Here is an 18,937-nt window from a genome sequence, read left to right as displayed (position 1 = left end):
CTTAAGAATTAAATTAATCTAAGTTTTGGTTTTATGATTTTTCTTAGTACCGGTACGATAGTTTTAGCTTCTAGAAGAAGAGCCCTACTGACTTGACTGTACTTGTGAAATTGAAAACTGCCAATCATTCAAGTTGAACAAAACTATTAATCTGAACATTAAGTTTTTATAGTTACTTTTTATCAAATGTTTTTACTCGTGGATGTATATAGCTGTTGACAACTGGATACTGAAATACAAAACCCATTTATATGGACCAGCTGTCGCCAAATTTTGTATTAAAAATTACATGTAGCTATGGTATATTTCTAACGATTATAATTGTACATAGAAAATGAGTTGTTCCATAGTCAATACAAAGACAATCTTTAAATAAAATTACGAAAAGTTGTCTAGTAATTAATGGTTACGCTCGAGTCCCCTCGTTGATCTCATTCCATACAAAAATAATGAAAAAGAAAAGCGAACAGAACAGCTGTTCCACACAATACTTCGGTACACTGTATAACTAAAAACTGTAGACGACGAAGACCTCAAAACAGATGTTTTAACAGCTGAGTATACATCCTGGAGCACATATGGAGTCAATACCACCATCTTGCCGCGTGCTGCTAGTGTAGTCGAGTTTAAATTGATGTTCCAATCCCAAATTAATTTTGTAACTCCGGTTTCAACACGTTTGATGGCGTCCTCTTTTTGTCTGAAGGTTCTAGATTATTTAGATTTTTTTTTCTTGGATATCAGTAAAATCTTTGGAGATGTATGCGAGTTTATTACAGTGTCCTTTTCCCAAATACGATTCGTAAATTTAATGACTGCTCAACAATGGCTGTTCATCAGTAATTTAATGTTCATCAAATTCCGCACAGATGTTTATTTTTTATTTAAAATAGTCACACATAATACATTTGTTTGTTGTACAGTTTAACTTACATTTTATCACACAAAATAATTTCTTAACAGTAGGAACAGTACCGGGCTTGCTGGATAGCCTTGTTATAGCTTGCATATCAATCAGAAAACCGAGAATTCGACCTGAGAAAAATCTTTAACTTGTTGATGGTTCTAAACTGGACCCAGCTGTTCTTGATGACCGGTCTGTTTATAAATTGGGATAGACTTCCGTATCTGTTGGCACAAACAACCGAATGAAAAAATCGATTATTCGATTGTTTCATTCGAAATATCGTTTGGTCGGTTAGGTTAGGTTAACCTTACCTAACTAACCAAACAATGTATCGAATAGTAGATATATCGATCGATATTTTCATTCGGTTGTTTGTGCCAACAGATACGGAAGTCTACCCATAAGTTGATTTGGCCACTACGCTAGAGATACACGGAGGTAGCACAGAATGGGATAATTGAGACGCTCCCCACCATTTGTATTAGGGTATGAAGTACAAATTACTTAGTACATTTGAACTATCGGATTGTGGGATTGTACATAAAGTCATGACCCATTGAGCTGATTCCCCATGATGGTACCAACCTGACAAAATTATAGCGTCTCGATTTTCCAGCAACAGTGTCACTGCTAGTTCTAGGTGTATTTCTAGCTCCGTTCATATTCGCAATACACCTAAATCTGAGTCAAACTCTAAAAAAATTAGCGATATTTAATACTCTTGACTATTGGATACTGAAACTATCAGATATTGTATTTGTGAAGGTTTGTATATATTCCTATACGGTAATAGTTTTGCCAGCATATCTGGAAAAATGCACACTAAGTATCCAAACCAACTCCTGTTCTGAATATAAGGTTTCAACTTTCTACAAGATTCCCGTACGTAGAACGGGCAAACAGCTAGTACACAATAAAGAGAACACCAACCCAATACGTTAGTTTCAAAATCAGCTGTTCAACGAGTAGAAGCAGGTGTCGAGGAAAACTTGCAGCTTGTGATTTCAGTCGCGTCTTTGATCACCTCTTTACGACGGCTGCTTCAATCATCACGTCGGACGTGCCTTTCTGCGACGTGTCTATCAGCACGTAGCGTACAACGAAGCACCTGGAGACCTGCTGTAGGGCTGGGGTCATCAGGGGAGCGACCCCGACCCTTGGATTGACGTCACCAGACGAGGCGCCTGAGTGCATTCTGCGGTTTGACGTGCATTCTCGTTTGAACCTATTTTCTACCTTCTATTTCTGCCTCAGGTCGCTCGGATGGAACTAAGGCTGAGTGAAAATCACTTACTGTTGTGGCTTTATTTATTTAGTGCCTGGGGACCGAGCTTTGCTCGGGGAAAATCGTTAGTCCACTCTGAAAGCAGTCTTAGTACTGTATTAGAGATACATAAATCCATTCCCAAACACCACACGGCTCGCCGTTACTTCGTCCTACACCATTTCCTATGTCATGGGCCTGTTTCTCTCCATTTCCATAGCACTTTAGGATTGTAGATACCTTAATCTAATCGTCATTAACAGTTCCAACACTCCGGACAGCTCGCCTTTACTACGTCCTACACCATTTCCTACGTCATGGACCTGTTTCCCTCCCTTCCCATAGCATTTCAGAATTGTAGACACCTTAATCTAATCATCATAAACAGTTCCCACACTCCGGACTACTCGCCTTGACTACTTCCTTCACCACTTCCTACGTCGCGGACCTGTTTTCCTCCCTTTCCATAGCATTTTAGGATTGCAAATACCTTAATCTAATCATCATAAACAGTTCCCACACTCCGGACTACTCGCCTTGACTACTTCCTTCACCACTTCCTACGTCGCGGACCTGTTTTCCTCCCTTTCCATAGCATTTTAGGATTGCAAATACCTTAATCTAATCATCATAAACAGTTCCCACACTCCGGACTACTCGCCTTGACTACTTCCTTCACCACTTCCTACGTCACGGACCTGTTTTCCTCCCTATTTATTTATTAACGGTTTGCACTAGTTTACAAATTGGATACAGTGGAACCTTGATAACAAGACCCTCGATTACAAGTCACCCTTTATAACAAGTGTCATGTTCTAATCCCCTTGAATTTTACCCCTGATCACATGTTATTGTAAATCTCGATAAGAAGTCGACCTTAACAAGTCTTATTTAATAATCCCCATGAGAGTCTTGTTATCGAGGTTCTACTGGTTTAATCAAGATGTCTGCACAAAAAAACTATACAATCGTGACATTTACAATAATAGCAACAGCAAAACGTAATTCAAAGGACAACAATAACTTATTTTACAATAACAATGGAAATAGTAATAAAGACAAAAACGATGTGATGATCAAGTATTTGGAAGTTTGAAAAGAACAAGACAATGCTGAGTTTTTTTACTTTAATGAGTGTTTTTCACTGTGATTTTATTATTGAGTAAAGAGCACACTGACATTTTCACCTAATTGCCATTGCACGTAAGGAATAACTACAATGGTTTTACTATATATAATTTATTGTAAAAACTAAATAAATTCGATTTAAACCCCCGGAGAATATAATTTTTTACCGGATTTTTAAAGCCAGTGGTGTGCGGAGAAACCCATAAGTTATATTTAAAGCCAAACTCAACGTATGACGTCTCAACTTTCATATGTAAATAGATGGGAATTCTCCTGGCTAACAATAATTTCAGGGACAGTTAAGGAATTTAAAGCCTACTTGGAAAGAGAGCCTCGCAAACGTTGTTTCATTGTGTTTCACATTGTGGAAAACACAATTGAAATGGCTTTGGTCTAGCCCCAAAGCTGTGAATGGCAATTCCATGAACCGATTTTGGGATCGGCAGTTAACTGTCGTTTTAAACTAAAGGAAGAGTAGGGTCACTATAATGATATTTATGTCAGTATCGGTGCTACTGCTTCTGGGACCTCTGACGAGAATCACGCTCCTGTATAAACTATTTTATTTTTATGTGTTTTCTACACCAATGGCTTACGTTTTGAAATGGAACGGTCCAAACCCTGGTTTTTCTGTCGACATTTTTGTCAGGTATAATCAATAATTCATACCCCAATGACAACTGTCATCTGGGTTTAGAAACGCTTGGATTCGAACCAGTGATTTTCAAATTTGAAGGCGAGCTCTACAACCACTCGGCTGTCCATACATGAAATGTTTGCATATATATAAACAAATCATGGGTCTTTTACAGGGCAAATCAATTTGATATACAAACAAAAATAATGACACTGTTGTTCGTGTAATTTAAGTTGAACTTGAAACTTTCCTTACAATTTCTAATCTTTTCTCAGCTGTGCGTGAGCGTGACCCACCTGAATGCCAAATAATTGGTACTAAATATCTAGCTAGGTCTATCTATGAAAGTGCTACATGTTTATAATGCAACACAAATAAAACAAGCTAAATTAGCATGAAGTTTTATTGCTGGTGAGTAATATTGAATGGTTTTCATTCGTCAATAAACAAACACAACATATACTGTAATGCACTTTCTGTTTAGCAAGAAGAACCTTTTCAAGGTCAAAATTGCAAGTTTTACAAACTCTTCCGATTATAACTAGTTATTATCATTTTTGGTTTGACCTGGTCCCCCGCATCTGCAGGGCCCTTATCACATCCCATTTTGAGGACTGTTGTTTAAGAATATCCCTAACTTAAAACAATAATCACACTTGTAGCTTAAATCCATTTTTCGTCATACTGTAGCAAAAACAGCCAATGCATGCGATGCGGGTCTAAAGTAGCATTTAGTAAAAATCATTTGTAGTCTCGTAAAAATCTACTGTTGTAAGTAAACAGTAGTAAATTTCGATTGCGACAATCGTATCGATCGAAATTATGTATTGATTGCTTATTTGCATTAGCAGGATTGAAAACAAGCTAAAAATCGTTTTAAGAGGTTATTTTTACATACAATTTTTCCCTGGCTTTGTTTGTTAATTAATGATGCAATAGACGAAAAATATAGTTCACCACATGGGCAAAAAGTGAATTTTTAACCCTCACTCATTTTCCGACCTCGGCTTTGCCTCGATCGTAAAACTTGACCTCGGGTCAAAAAGAGTCACTTTAGGACCTAGTGAGGCCTATACTATAATATCATTAATCATGGTAAATACTCTACAAACGCATAACTATAGCCGTTCACTTTTCCTTACACGATTTATGCACGGCATTTGCGCACAGCATAAGTAAAAACAGCTATTGATAGAATTCGCATCTAAATTTACATTAATCGTACTAAATGATCTCTTTATCTACTGAGTAACAAGGACGGTTTATTTGCGCAAATTTACATATATAGACCAGTCTTCTGATTCTACGGCATGGCGTGATATGGCTAACGTCTTTCCTGATCCAATTTTACCCCTTATCAATTCCTAAAGCGTTATCAGCAGCCATTGACGTATTGTCTGATGCTAAACCAATCAGACACGTGGGAAACTGTTTGGCACTTTTTGGAGAGAACTGAAACAGTTTAATGAACTACCCGTGCCTTATCAACGGGGTAGCTAAAACTGGGAATATTATATTTGCGGGATGGTACCAATTAAAAAGCATTTGCACAGTGTAAACATGGTTAACATTGCTATTTTTGCTCTGTGTCCTTAGAAACCAACCAATAAAATAATTCTTCGCACAGCCACAGCTTAAATTGTGTATTTATTGTACCTGTACCATATTTTTTCAAACACTAACATCAATATTTGGCACATATGTGCATCAAGAAAATTTTTGGCTGTTTTGGAAGACCTTTGTGTCAACATAAAAAGAACTGGGCCAAGTATTAATCCTTGGGGGATTCCGTGTGTTACATATGTGCATCAAGAAAATTGTTGCAGCTTTGGAAGACCTTTGCGTCAACAAAAATAAAACTGGGCCAAGTATTAATCCTTGGGGGATTCCATAAGTTACTGGCCTCGCTCTGTCAGTAATATTGGCGTGTTTCCACTATTTGTGACATAATTATTCTTTATAATGAGGTTTAATACAGTGTGCATTTTAATATCAACCTTTTTTCTCCTAATCTGTCCCCTCAATTTTTTTCAATGTGTTTGGTAAATTCAATGTAACAAATTCAGTTTCGCAAAACATGTGTATAATGTGCCACAATGACGCTTAACGTACTATTGTGTTAATTCAGCATTCAACGCAATATCCTGTTAGCCCAGTTGCGTGGTTTTCCAAGTACCTCTAAATTACCCGTTTTCCCCGCATTTCCCCATCGCACCTCGCGTCACTACCACGTCATGAAATACCGTAAATCTAAATGTTTCAGGTTTACGCGTCTTTTGGACGTTTTCCTCCTCCTGTGACGTCACAAACCGTTTTGGCGCGCAACCACGCTATTTTGGCGGGACCGTTTTTCAATTCGTCGGTGACGTGAACAGTGACGAAACTCGAAAGGTTGTGTGGGTTTTGAGTTATGAACTTTAAGGAAATTTCTAAAATTAGTTTGAGAGGGGAGAGTGGAGGTATTGGAAATTGTTCAGTTTCCCTCGGTTTGTGCACTGGAGTTAGTTATGTTTTGTGGAAGGAGTTGTTTATGATATTTGAAACGGTGAGTTTAATTTAGTTTTGTTAATTTTGCTATTTAGTTAAAATTTTGTTATGCAGTGATAAACGACCAATTTGTAAACAACTCAATTGTTAGATTTGACTGAAAGTAAAATACAGTGGTGCATTCTGATTCCATTACATACCTCAGACATTTTAGAGAATTAATAATTGATTTTAATTTATCTCTACGACTGCTGCAACGTGGGCTAACGTCTCATAAGGTTTCTTCTGCAAGCATAGTGCAGTGTTTATGTCCTGACATCGTCATTATTTGTAGTATTTTTCCGATTTATTTTACTTCCTCCACTGCACGTTAGTACAGAAAAAAGGTGACTTCATCATTTGAAATACGTGCGTTCGTGTGTGTGTGTGTGTGCATGTGATTCTGTAAAAAGCTAGACTACACCACCGATGTAAACCGATGAAATTTGGCATACAGGTTCATAAGCACTGTAACTCTAGGCGTTATTTTTTTATAATTTTTAACTATCTAAAAAGTGTAATATGATTATTGATTACCCCTTCGTCGGTAAAAGACACGTAAATCTTAATTTCTCTGTAACGGCTTAAACGATCGTTGTAACTGCATATCCATATATTTTATAGTACAATTTAACTCAAACAACATGACACCATCTTCATCTCTGTTATGACTTTGTATCAAGGAATATATTAAATAATCGTACGTGGACATAAGTATACTAATCACAAATGAATTACCGTATATTTAGTTTTTACACGTGTACCCCGCGTGTTTCCCACGACTGCATATGACACCTTGGTCATTGACTTGTGGTTGGAGAGAGAAATAAGTAAACATTGTAATTCTCAGTAACCTATCACTTGAGACGAACAACGGTGTTTTGATAGTTGTCTTTATCAGCAGTAACAATACCGTATGCATAGTTTGAGAACAGAGATAGTGGGTTTAAGTTCGTATACGGTCATAGCCCGGCTGATAAAGTTGTCCATTGCGATAAGTAGGCCTTCTTTTGACCATCCATAAAACCAAGAATGTTGTCTATGCCTACCTTTCTCGTCTACGATTTTTGTACTGTTTAGATATAACTCCAACTATCCGAACTTTATATCCGAATCGTTGATTATCCGAATCGTCGATTATCCGAATCTCCAATTATCCGAAGCGCTGATTATCCGAATCGCTGATTATCCGAATCGCTGATTATCCGAATCGCTGATTATCCGAATCGCTGATTATCCAAATTGCCGATTATCAGAATCGCTAAAAAAAATAGGCCGTGATCGTGGCATAATCCCAAAACTCTTTAGCTTCGTGTGGACATCATCATCGTCTCCCGTGGCCACAGAAACATCAACATCGTTTTCCGTGATCGCTGGAAAATCTTGAATCTATTCCGCGATTTTATAGATACAGTATCATCATTGTCTCCCGCGGACACGGAAAATCATAGTCGTACTCCGCGATCGCGGCAAAAACGTAAATTTCCCTACAGTATCACAATCGTAAAAAAATCGGCATGACTCTTGTTTAAACCCCCTAAATTTTTGTAACAATCCAACTATCCGAATGGGGGTCCCAATTGATTCGGGTAGCTGTAGTCCTACTGTAGATCAAATTACACCGACTCTTCTGTATGCATCAATTCACTTCCCTGTCGAAACGAATTTCAATACCGCGTAAACTGAGACCTTGAAAGCTATAAAACCGGTTTCGCACGGAATCAGCTCAAAAACTAACCGGGTTTCATGCGAGTGCGTCAGAGCGATGAGTTTCAAGATTTTTTCAACAATAATCGTTGCATTTTTACAACTCGTTAGGGTCATCAGCTGATCTTGACGCACTGGCTCGGATGTGATTTGCGATAAAACAGCTGATTAGTGAGTTTGTGTTTGTTTTCGACTTTCGAATCCCTTGTGTTTATTTTTGGTGGTGTTTTGTGATAGATTTATGAAATAGGTCAAGATCGCGTTTAAATTTGTCTTGTAATGCGTCCGAGCGAAAAATTGTATGAAGATGTATAAGTAAGTTTTGTTGGTCCGTATTACGTTTAACTTATATTGCATGAGAAAAAATTCCAGTTACTCGAACCAGACACAAAAAGAATTAAATATAGACTGTCAGCCGTGCTGTGGTTACCATGGTTACTATAGGTTCTGGCGCAAAAGAAAAGAAACGTACATCTTTAGCTTATCCATAGATGATATAAATCTGTAAGGGAACAAGTAACACTGCATAATGTTAGATTTTCTTACATAAATTGATATAGTTCAGTATCACCAGCATACAGTAATAATTTATATTGATTTTCAAACACAGAAAAATATCTAACTGATACAGGGTTAGCAATTAATTTGAAAAGTCGTTAAGTTAACTAACCGACGGTTCAACTGGAGTCGTCGTTACAGTTAAAACTACCTAAAATCTTCCACAGTTTACACAAGTTAACTTTAGGTTGTCAATAAATTAAAAGTTGTTTGTCGTATTTGAAACGATTTACTCGTTGAATCAGTGAACGCTCGAAGCGTATGATAACTCTATTCCCAATTAGACAATTTCGGGAAAATTGATTTGGGCGATAGGGAAAAAGCAGCTTGAATTTACCTGTTGTGACTAGCGCTGACATTTCTACTGAAAAGATTAACTTGTTTTTATCGTTAATGTTTTAAGTGTGAGGGTAAAAAACACACGACTTTGGGAGAATTGGTTTTCTGAGATAAGGGATGGTTTTCTGATGTTTCTTTTGACGTTGTAAATGTTTGTGGGAAAATAAACACTTCATAAACAAATATTGGCAATGGAGTTATAGTATTTCCTGTGGATGGAGTTGAAATTTCCCTAAAAGTCGTTAAGAACTTCCTCTCTTAATTCCTTCTGTGAAAATGCCAATGACTTTGACAAGGAAGCAAAATCCTATCATCATACAGAACCTCGATAACAAGACTTTTATAGTGACTTTTAAATAAGACTTGTTATCAAGGTCGACTTCTTATTGAGGTTTACAATAACATGTGATTAGGGGTAAACAAATCAAGGGAATTTGAAAATGACACTTGTTATCAAGAGTGGCTTGTTATCAAGGTTCCACTGTACGAGCACAAATTGTAGCTATTCCATGTATCGATTCATTATCACTTTTTTCTAGAAGAATCAGTCTCGCGATATAATAATTGGTAAATTTTACCAAAAAATTATAACTTTATGCCTTATCCACCACAAAATTGCATGGAGAAATTTATGAACGTACAAAATTGTTTTTCATTAGCATGTCGTGCATCGTACGGCATACTAACATTCCTGACACTCGATTTTATGCAATTGTCAAACCAACTTAAAAGTATTACTAGGACTATTGCAAGTAATGTTTTGTATGTTGAACATTTGTCTAACCAGTCTAAGATTATAAGATGGTTTATAGAACGTCGAATAGTCGATTTGGAAAGTGTTCTTTCTTTGAAGTTGGTATACTGTATTAGTTTTTTCAAACAATGATATTTTATGTCACATTAAACGAATTTTACTGAACAATAAGGTTTACTTATCAATCAATAGTTTTAGAATGACTAAAATATGTTGTATGAGAAAGGAATCCGTATTTTTCAATAGTACACAGTGTCTGTGGTTTACTAATTAAAGCAGAGTTATTAAAACCCTAAGTCTGGACGTAACTTTAAAAAGAGGTATTTCATGACAACTGCTAACCTGTATACTAATGATATTGTTTTACACTACGAGCGATTAACAGTACATGCTTATCAATTTTTAATATTTCTTACAGCATTATGTCGGGCTTTAACATCAAACAAACAGTTTTCCAAGCAGCTGAACACATTTTGAATTATCTTGTAATTTATCAGACTATTCTAATGGTGCAACTTATTCTACTGCTCTTGTATATCTAGGTTCATTGACGTAGTTAACCTATTATCCAATATTTAACAACTGCTTGACATTAATTGACTACTTATACAGAATTTCCCAGAAAACAGCTCCATTTAGTTACATTGATTGCTAATCTTATTTAAATTTAAGTTTAGGTTTGGTTGGATAAAAAGTTTGTTCATGTCTTGGTGATATAACAGTGTTTGAGGATTAAGAGCACATCACGGCTTGGGGGACCAGACAACGAAAGGGAAAGAGAGAAAGAAAAGACCAGAAATATATTCAAACCTGTGTGGAAATGTCATAGTTATACCTACTGCTTAGGCTTTTATACAAACATCCAGGCAAAATTTTATGATTGTAGTTTCAAAATTCAATTTAAATTTCCCCCTTGAAAATTTGTCAGTTTGTTCAAGGATCTTTGTTAATTTTTTGCAGAGATCTCGACGAAGAGTATACGTTGCAGTTAGTTGCCAACAGTTACAAAAAACATTCGTTGTTGTGAAATACTAACTAATAAAAGAGTCTCCCAACACTACAATATATTATTTATTGACATTAATAATGCGTGTCAAGGGAATCAGAACACAGATAGAGTTTTAATATTTGGGATTCCTTTTTTAGTTATCTATATATTGATGGACAAGCATGTTTCTTTAACCCCTTTTTTGTCAGCTCGTGTGCATCGCAGGGAAAATCTACGCATACTGTTGGAAAGATGTGGAAAGATGTGTTCCTGTAGATGTGCAGAATCCCTTCGATAAATTAAAATAGGCACAAAAATAAGCACAAAAAATAATTTTAAATATAAAAAAATACATGGGTCATGAGGGCTGCCATAACAAAATAACAAAATATGAACAGAAAATCAAAAAAGTAAAAAATGGAAGAAACTCCTATCACAAGTTTTATTTACAGCGTGGGGTGAAAATAGAGAATCCTGTACATTACATACTTTGCTAGAATTTTCGACGACTAGACGACCTCTAGTTTTGTTTTATTGGCCAACTAACTATTAAAGAAAAGTATTAGCTACACCCGACTCACTCATTTAGTAGGATTCCTAAAGTTAAATTAAAATAATAAGTTAATATGATAAAAGTTAAAAAGTAAAATGAAAAGTTCCCAGATGCACTGGGAATGAGTGTTACCCAATCGAGCCTGAGAAACCTCCTAAGATACGTTAAATAGTGCATAAAATTGACGCGTCGGCACTATATTTCGCTACAAGGCCGGGTAGTAGTAGGTGTTTGCATCACGACAACGAGCGATAGTTACAAGGCTTGTCGAGAGTAATATTTCATGCGAGTACCAACACCATAACACCATAATAAATACACTAGCTTTTCTGTAAGATGTATTAGGTTTTAAAAATCTGTATTAAAAATATTGTTTTTTTCCGAGTCGGTTCGGTGCTTCTCCTCGACCGATTTTCATATTTTTGGTATTAAATTCAAGGTATACACGCACAGATTTGCCATCAAGCATCGACGTTAATTTATCTGACGTATATTTTGAGTTTGTGCACAAAATCAACTTCCTCCCTGTTAATTTTTATGGGAGTTAAATTAATCTATTCTTTTCGTTTGGCTCTTCTACCCGACTGATTTTCATAATCGAAGTATTTTCAATTGAGATGGGGACGTCACCTAGATGGGTCACCTAGAGATGGGTGCGTATTTTAACCCAAATACGAGTGAAAAATGGAGATGATCTTTGTAACTTTGTTACTGACAAAGATCAGCTGTTTCGTTCATCAAGTGATTCGAACTAACGAAATGTTTGCATTGTTGCGGTGGGTGAGTCTATTACGCGGAAAGGAGGGGTGCTTCTAAATCCTCTTGCAAAATTAATCTGTAAACTTACCGTACTACACGTGACTTTACCGTTCCCTGTATAAGCAATGGCTTTCTAGTCTAAAAAGTACGGAAAACAGCTGTTTACTGTATAGTGTGGCGAAAAAGTAGTCTTATTTAGATCTTCGAGCTAATAACTCACTCCTGTATACGATTCAATCCGGTCTACCGATTTGTCTTGCTGTCAGCTGCTCGTAGACAACAACTTCATATGGATCAGCTGATCGGAGTCAGTAACTCCTAGAGGTTACACGTCTACGTCAGAGGACATCCCAGCTGATTGACCAGAATGATTCTTATCGATCAGCTGTAGACTTCCTTCTTGGTCCTTGTGCGATGTTGAAAGTGTTCTTTTTGGTTAGTGGTAGATCAGACCTTAGTTTCGGCATTGCTATGCTTGATAGCCGAGTTTTTTGTGGGGTAAGTGTTAATTTAAGGTTTTTTTAAAAAGATATTTTGATTTATTTTGGTAATTAGGTGGTTTTATCCCTTGAATTTTGTCGCAAAAAGTAGACTTGGGAATTTATACAGATTTTGTAACAGAAACATAAACTTTTACTTACCAATTTCTATAGTTATTTTTTGTGATTCAACAAAAGATTAATTATTGACTTTATTAGATTCTTCGATGTATTTGAAAAAATACACTCTCGAGATAAATTGCAAAAATATATTCATCCGATTAACAAATCTAATCGCCTCATTCCGCTTTTCTGTTTCTATATTAAATAATCTTTAATTTTTATTTAATTTGAATACCGATCAGGGGAGGGTACATAGAATCTTTCTGGTTTTTGACAAATGGTGTTTCTTGTCCCACAAACTCAACATAGAATAAATAACATAGGTAATTTAAAATTTTGACTTGGGTCTCTATTTTCGCACTATTGTAGGGTAGACTCTCTACTACTAGCAATTTGAACGCATTAAAAATATTTAGATTTACGTTTGTATGAATTGTCTTAAGCGATCAAGGTTTCACTGAGCAAAAAATATAACTTTATTAGGTTGTAAAATGTATTAGACCACAGCCACCTCTAATACATGTATTAGAGGTGGCTGTGATTAGACTCATTGAACTATCTAGTAATCATTATTGGGTTAAAAATTGCTATAACTATTATGCATAAACTAGACGTCTACGTCAGTCAGTATCCAAAACCAATAATAATACATTAGTCATGTCTAAAGAATATACAACTTTTACATCATAGATACACCGTTCGTACTTATTTTGATTTTTTAAGGCCTACCTTCACATCCAAGTACGCTAGGTTGTTATAGCCCTGAACTCTTCTTACACATTACTTCAGGCTAGTCCAAGAAAGAAGCAAAAACACATAGAGTAAATTCATTCGGTGATTGTGGAATTTGATCCCGAAGCCCCGCACTCTACATCTAAACCAGCTTGCGATTATTTAGATTGTGTATCTAATCCCTTAACACGTTTATTATTATATACTTAATGCGAGTATTCACTAACTAATTACATCCTTAAGCATTGAATATATACCACTATATTGTTATATAATCAATGCTTAAAGCAAACCCCAACTAAGGCTTCTCCACGTTACACAAACGTGCTCTCACGTTGTCGAAGTTCCGTCCTTAGACACACACGTGTTTGTATCATGAAGCTGCTCTGTTCGAATCAAATCGCCCGTGACTGAGTTGGCTTGAAATCTGTAAAGCCTGTGTGTAAAATCGGCAAATAAGCGTGTAATACATGATTAGCACGTTCTGTTTTGCTTTACCATATACTCTTTGGAGGAAGATATTTTATTATTTAAATTTCGTTAAGTTATTCTCTTATGTTAGAGGTGCTGGTTTTAGTCTTGTCAATTGTCAATGGTTTTTATATATTTGTGGTGACAACTCCAAGATATCCTTTGTTGGCTGTACTTACTATGATATTACTGAAATAAGTGCCTAGCAGTTGCATGGCTCATAGTTGACAGAGTAAGTCATATTTAGTCATATATTTTGAAGCTTTAGGTATTTTACCAACTGAAAACTAAATCTGTCGATATGCTGATTGAAAGATGAATGCAGACTTTTTCACTGCATCAATAGTTAGCAAAGCACAAGTCTCAGTTTACTGTCTAAAATGTGAAATATTCAGGTGGGAAGGAACCTAGAACACTACAAGATTAGTACTAAAACCGGGCAACACAGGGAAATACAATAGGTAAAATCCAAAATTGGTTTTCCTCATCTGATTTCCCTGTTTTCAACTCATGTCATGTACTAATCTGGTAAAGTTCTTAATTATTTCCCATGTCAAGACGAGATTTGAAAACTCTTTTTTTTTATTAGCAATCAGAACATGTCCTTCTCCAACTTCTTGCAATCTATCAATTTCTTAGCTGAATTTTTTAGGACATTATGAGGATGTTGAAAATCTATCGAAATTATCATTAATTCAGCCCTAAAATGCCTTTTACAGGACTCAAAGTTAAATTCACATTTATGATGTGGTGAGATAAGAAAAGATAAAAATTTTGATATAATTTTAGGATGTGGGTTTCCTATGGTGGCTTTTCCCATACCGACTTGATCAGCCGAATTGATTGTTTATGCTGATAAGCAGATAACCACAGGTTGTTAAGAAGATGATAATTTAATCCGTCACGTTGGTGCCTGTGTGCCTATTATCACGTCTGTGCTGTCGCAACGTGAGATTATCATTGAGAAATTAAAGACTTCATGGTCGAAAATGAGTCTGAACCGTTGGTGATGAACTAGATTTTAATTACTCAAGGCAGTGTTGAAATGAATACATAGTCAAATATTTAATGTTTCTATCAAATAATCACAGTTTATCTTTTCTCGCTGTACGGAGAAAGTATTTCATGTGCTGTTTTAAGAGTTAAGCAGGAAAAAATATTCTTTTTCAATCTTATTTATTTTGCTAAATATCTGTGTTTTGAAACTTTGGTTTATAACGTTAGAATTGTGGTCCTTGGATCCATAAGTATTTTAAATCCCCGTCCAAGTAAAATTCTCCTAAAATCCACGCTTTACCTAGTTGCGAAGAATTCACCAATGAATATATTTTTCGTACTTTTAGTCCAAATTATATCTAATATCCATGTTACAATATGTTTTAGCATAGACTAAGCAAGGTAGTGTGTTTTATCTATGGTATTGGCCCAGTGATATTTGCAATTTTGTATACGTCCTATTTCTAACGTAGGTCAGTTACACGCCATTTTGAATTTTCAAATCTATAATCGTGGACGTGTTTGAGAAAGAAAAGCCTATAGACTGATAAAGGTATTTTTTTTAGAGAACGGACAATAATCAATAAAGTTTTACATAATAATAGAAAGTGAAGTAGAAGTACGATGTTCTTAAAATTTACTATTTATGCCTTTGTACTCAAGAAATATCCTGAAATTCGTCACAAATGTTTGAAGCCACCAAAACACCCAACATTCAAGCAAATTGTAATAACATTTTAAATTTTCCTACTAAAATATTTCCCCAATGTTTCAAATTTCTGTTCTGTTTCAGCGCGAAGTGGTGCGAGAGACGCACGGGGACCACAAATGCTGCACCAAACACAAATTTTTATGCTGGGTGAATATATTGATCAGATTTTGTCATCATCATAATCAAACACCCATCACATCCATTTAGTTGTACCATAGACAAAAAAAATATAATCTGTCAGCCGTGCTGCGGTTACCATGGTTACCATAGGTTCTGGTGCACACCACTGGGAGCGTCGCGCCGTGTAGTTACATAACGCGTGTAACTACATGGCGCTCCCAGCGGTGTGCGCCAGAACCTATGGTAACCGCTGCACAGCTGACAGTCTATATTTAATTCTTTTTGTCTATGGTTGTATCTCTAAATTTATTCAAATCTTTCTTGTTTGCTGTTAATGTATTTATACAATTTTGTACTACCTTATCACAAGCAAGTTTTTGCATTTACTGCTTTTGTTTTGCTATTTGCTACAACTATCTCCGTTTAATTTCAATATCTGTTTAGTCAAACTTAACCCATAATATTTATTTGTGAATTAACGTTTTGTAACAAATTCTTTTTATTTTTTACTCCAAGTTTTTGTGATTGAAAAAGTGCATCCTCATAACCTAACATAATCCATTAAGCCCATTTAGTTGTAAATAAGATGTGTGCACTAATTTTTGCTGTTGTTTGCTGATAACTATGTGTTTGTGAATACATTCACATCTAGGGCAGACCCACAAGGGGTTATTCATAAAGGCAGATACACAAGGGGTTATTCATAAAGGCATACCCACAAGGGGTTATTTATAAGGGCAGACCCACAAGGGGTTATTCATAAAGGCATACCCACAGGGGTTATTTACAAGTGCAGATCCACAAGGGGTTATTCATAAAGGCATGCCCACAAGGGGTTATTCATAAAGGCAGATCCGCAAGGGGTTATTCATAAAGGCATACCCACAAGGGGTTATTTACAAGGGCAGACCCACAAGGGTTTATTCATAAAGGCAGACCCACAAGGGGTTATTTATAAGGGCAGACCCACAAGGGGTTATTTATAAGGGCAGACCCACAAGGAGTTATTCATAAAGGCATACCCACAAGGGGTTATTTACAAGGGCAGATCCACAAGGGGTAATTCAGAAGGCCAATACGTAAACTCTTGACATAGCTGAGGTCTTGATAATTGATTGTTGTAATTATTTGGCAATGCGCTGGTTATTGTATACGTTATCGCTAACAACGCAGGGCTTTCACTTTTCTAAAGAAATTGTTCATGAACAATCCCTAAGAAGACAACCGTAAACGACTGGCGTAGCTGGGCTCGTGTAATTTTTTCGATCAGCTGTTAATTATATACATGTCACCTCTTGGGCCTCCTTAGAAGAAAGTCTAGCACATCCGCCTCTTTGTCCAAGACAATCACTAGAAACCCAGAGGTACAAGATAGGTTTAGAGGGTCTAATATGACACGGATTACTGCTTGTAAGAACCCTATTGTAATTAAAGTTCCCCTCAATTCTGCCTTGACCTAGTCCTGCTGCGGGTCGTCCCCTCGTCCCTGGTTCCGGAACTTTCTACCACTTTCATCATGTTGCCCGGGGCTACTGGTCCTGACTACGTCACTGATAGAGTTACTGCGAACCTATGAGTCTCTGGAATGTCTCCGGAAATAGGGGCTTCTAGATAGGAACAATACATACGTCAATGGACTGGTCAGGGGTAATACCAAAACAAAACCTCAACCTGGAATATTTACTCTGTCTGTCGTCAAGTAGGAAATGAGTTACTTAGTGGATAGGTAGGGAACATTTGAGGGGGAATTGTACCCCACCCAGAGTCGTGGCGTCACGATGATGTATCTCAATTCCAGTGGGGTACAATTCCAACCCAACTTGTATCTCAATTCCAGGGGGGTACAATTCCAACCCAACTTGTATGACAATTCCAGGGGGGTACAATTCCAACCCAACTTGTATCACAATTCCAGGGGGGTCAATTTCGACCAAACTTGTATCACAATTCCAGGGGCTACAATTCCAACCCAACTTGTATCACAATTCCAGGGGGGTAAATTCCGACCAAACTTGTATCATAATTCCAGGGGGGTACAATCCTGGCCAAACTTGTATCACAATTCCAGGGGGGTACAATTCCAACCGAACTTGCATCACAATTCCAGTGGGGTACAATTCCAACCCAACTTGTATCACAATTCCAGGGGGTACAATTTCAACCCAACTTGTATCACAATTCCAAGGGGGTACAATTCCGACCAACTTTTCCCAAACCGGCGTTACAGGTAGTAGTAGGACACGTTTTGGCCACTTTTAAAACCTCTTTGGCAAATTAGGTGCTAAGTTAGGAGACTATTTTTTTCTTCTTCTGCATGCCTTTGAATATTCCCATAGGTATTCAAACATCCCTCACTAGCTGAAAAGCTAGTTAAGTGTGCACTAGGGAACGTGCTTTACATAAAAGTGTCTCTATTGGCAAACAAAACTTTAAGTTAAGACATTTTGTCAATTTTCCTTAAGAGTCCTTGGAGCCTAGACGTTATAATTCTTAAAACTATTACAAAAGTTGGAGGACAGTTTGTAATCCGACAGTGCACTAGATATTAAAATTACAATCTCTTAGGTATTTGAAAAAATATGTTGAGATTGTTGTAAATAACTTTTCAGCGGCTGTTTGAAATCAACGAAATTAACATTGCTCTTATGGCAGACAAAGCCAAAATGGATGGCTTTTATTATATGCGGTCGTGTTTGTCAACCCTTTTTCTATATACTGTATTTGCACTGTTTTCTTAACTAAGTAATGTGTTCTCATATTAGTCACAGCTCAAAATATTGTGTCCTACCCGTAAGCAGTTATTTCAACACATTCCTCCCACAAACAGTTAAGGTGATGGGAATTTCCAAGTAATTCCTTTGGAATATTCGCACAGTAGTAGATTCATAAATATAACCTCTATTAGGTTTCTACGGATATTTCGATTTATTTGAATTGAGTTGGGACCCCCTTTGACGCACAAATGAAGGCTTACAGAGTTAAATTAACTTCGGAATGATTAGTAGATTATTTTGGAGATTAGTTGGCTAAATTTTTGAAAGATTTCTATATTTATTTCAAAATAAAAATGTTTAAGATGTTCTTACATAACTGTCGTTTAAATTTGTTTGAATTTGTTCCGAATGTATTGTTTTGATATTTCAAAATTAAAAAAAATTTATTCACTACGTTAAAATTAATGTCC

At 36.4% G+C, this 18,937-nt stretch overlaps 1 protein-coding gene across 6 annotated transcripts in view; it reads left to right on the top strand.

Moving 5' to 3' along the window:
* The window catches only part of LOC128991379 (inositol-trisphosphate 3-kinase homolog), a 194,008-nt gene that overhangs the window by 162,597 nt on the left and 12,474 nt on the right, over positions 1-18,937 (top strand). For 4 of the 6 annotated variants that reach the window (XM_054414197.1, XM_054414188.1, XM_054414225.1 and 1 more), the window contains one exon: positions 15,715-15,780. The exons of 1 other annotated variant lie outside the window; for it this stretch is intronic. In XM_054414197.1, the coding sequence (XP_054270172.1) occupies positions 15,715-15,780 (66 nt within the window). Of the gene's footprint in view, positions 1-6,432; positions 6,482-15,714; positions 15,781-18,937 lie in introns of those variants that run through there. One more of the 6 variants, XM_054414251.1, reaches the window with a different exon arrangement.

The sequence above is a fragment of the Macrosteles quadrilineatus genome, unplaced genomic scaffold, assembly GCF_028750875.1.
Source record: "Macrosteles quadrilineatus isolate MER2022 unplaced genomic scaffold, UCM_ALF_1.0 Scaffold_1__1_contigs__length_201487025, whole genome shotgun sequence".
Lineage (NCBI taxonomy): Eukaryota > Metazoa > Arthropoda > Insecta > Hemiptera > Cicadellidae > Macrosteles > Macrosteles quadrilineatus.
The sequence above is the reverse complement of the archived record's forward strand: the minus strand, read 5'-3'. Positions and strand labels throughout refer to the sequence as shown.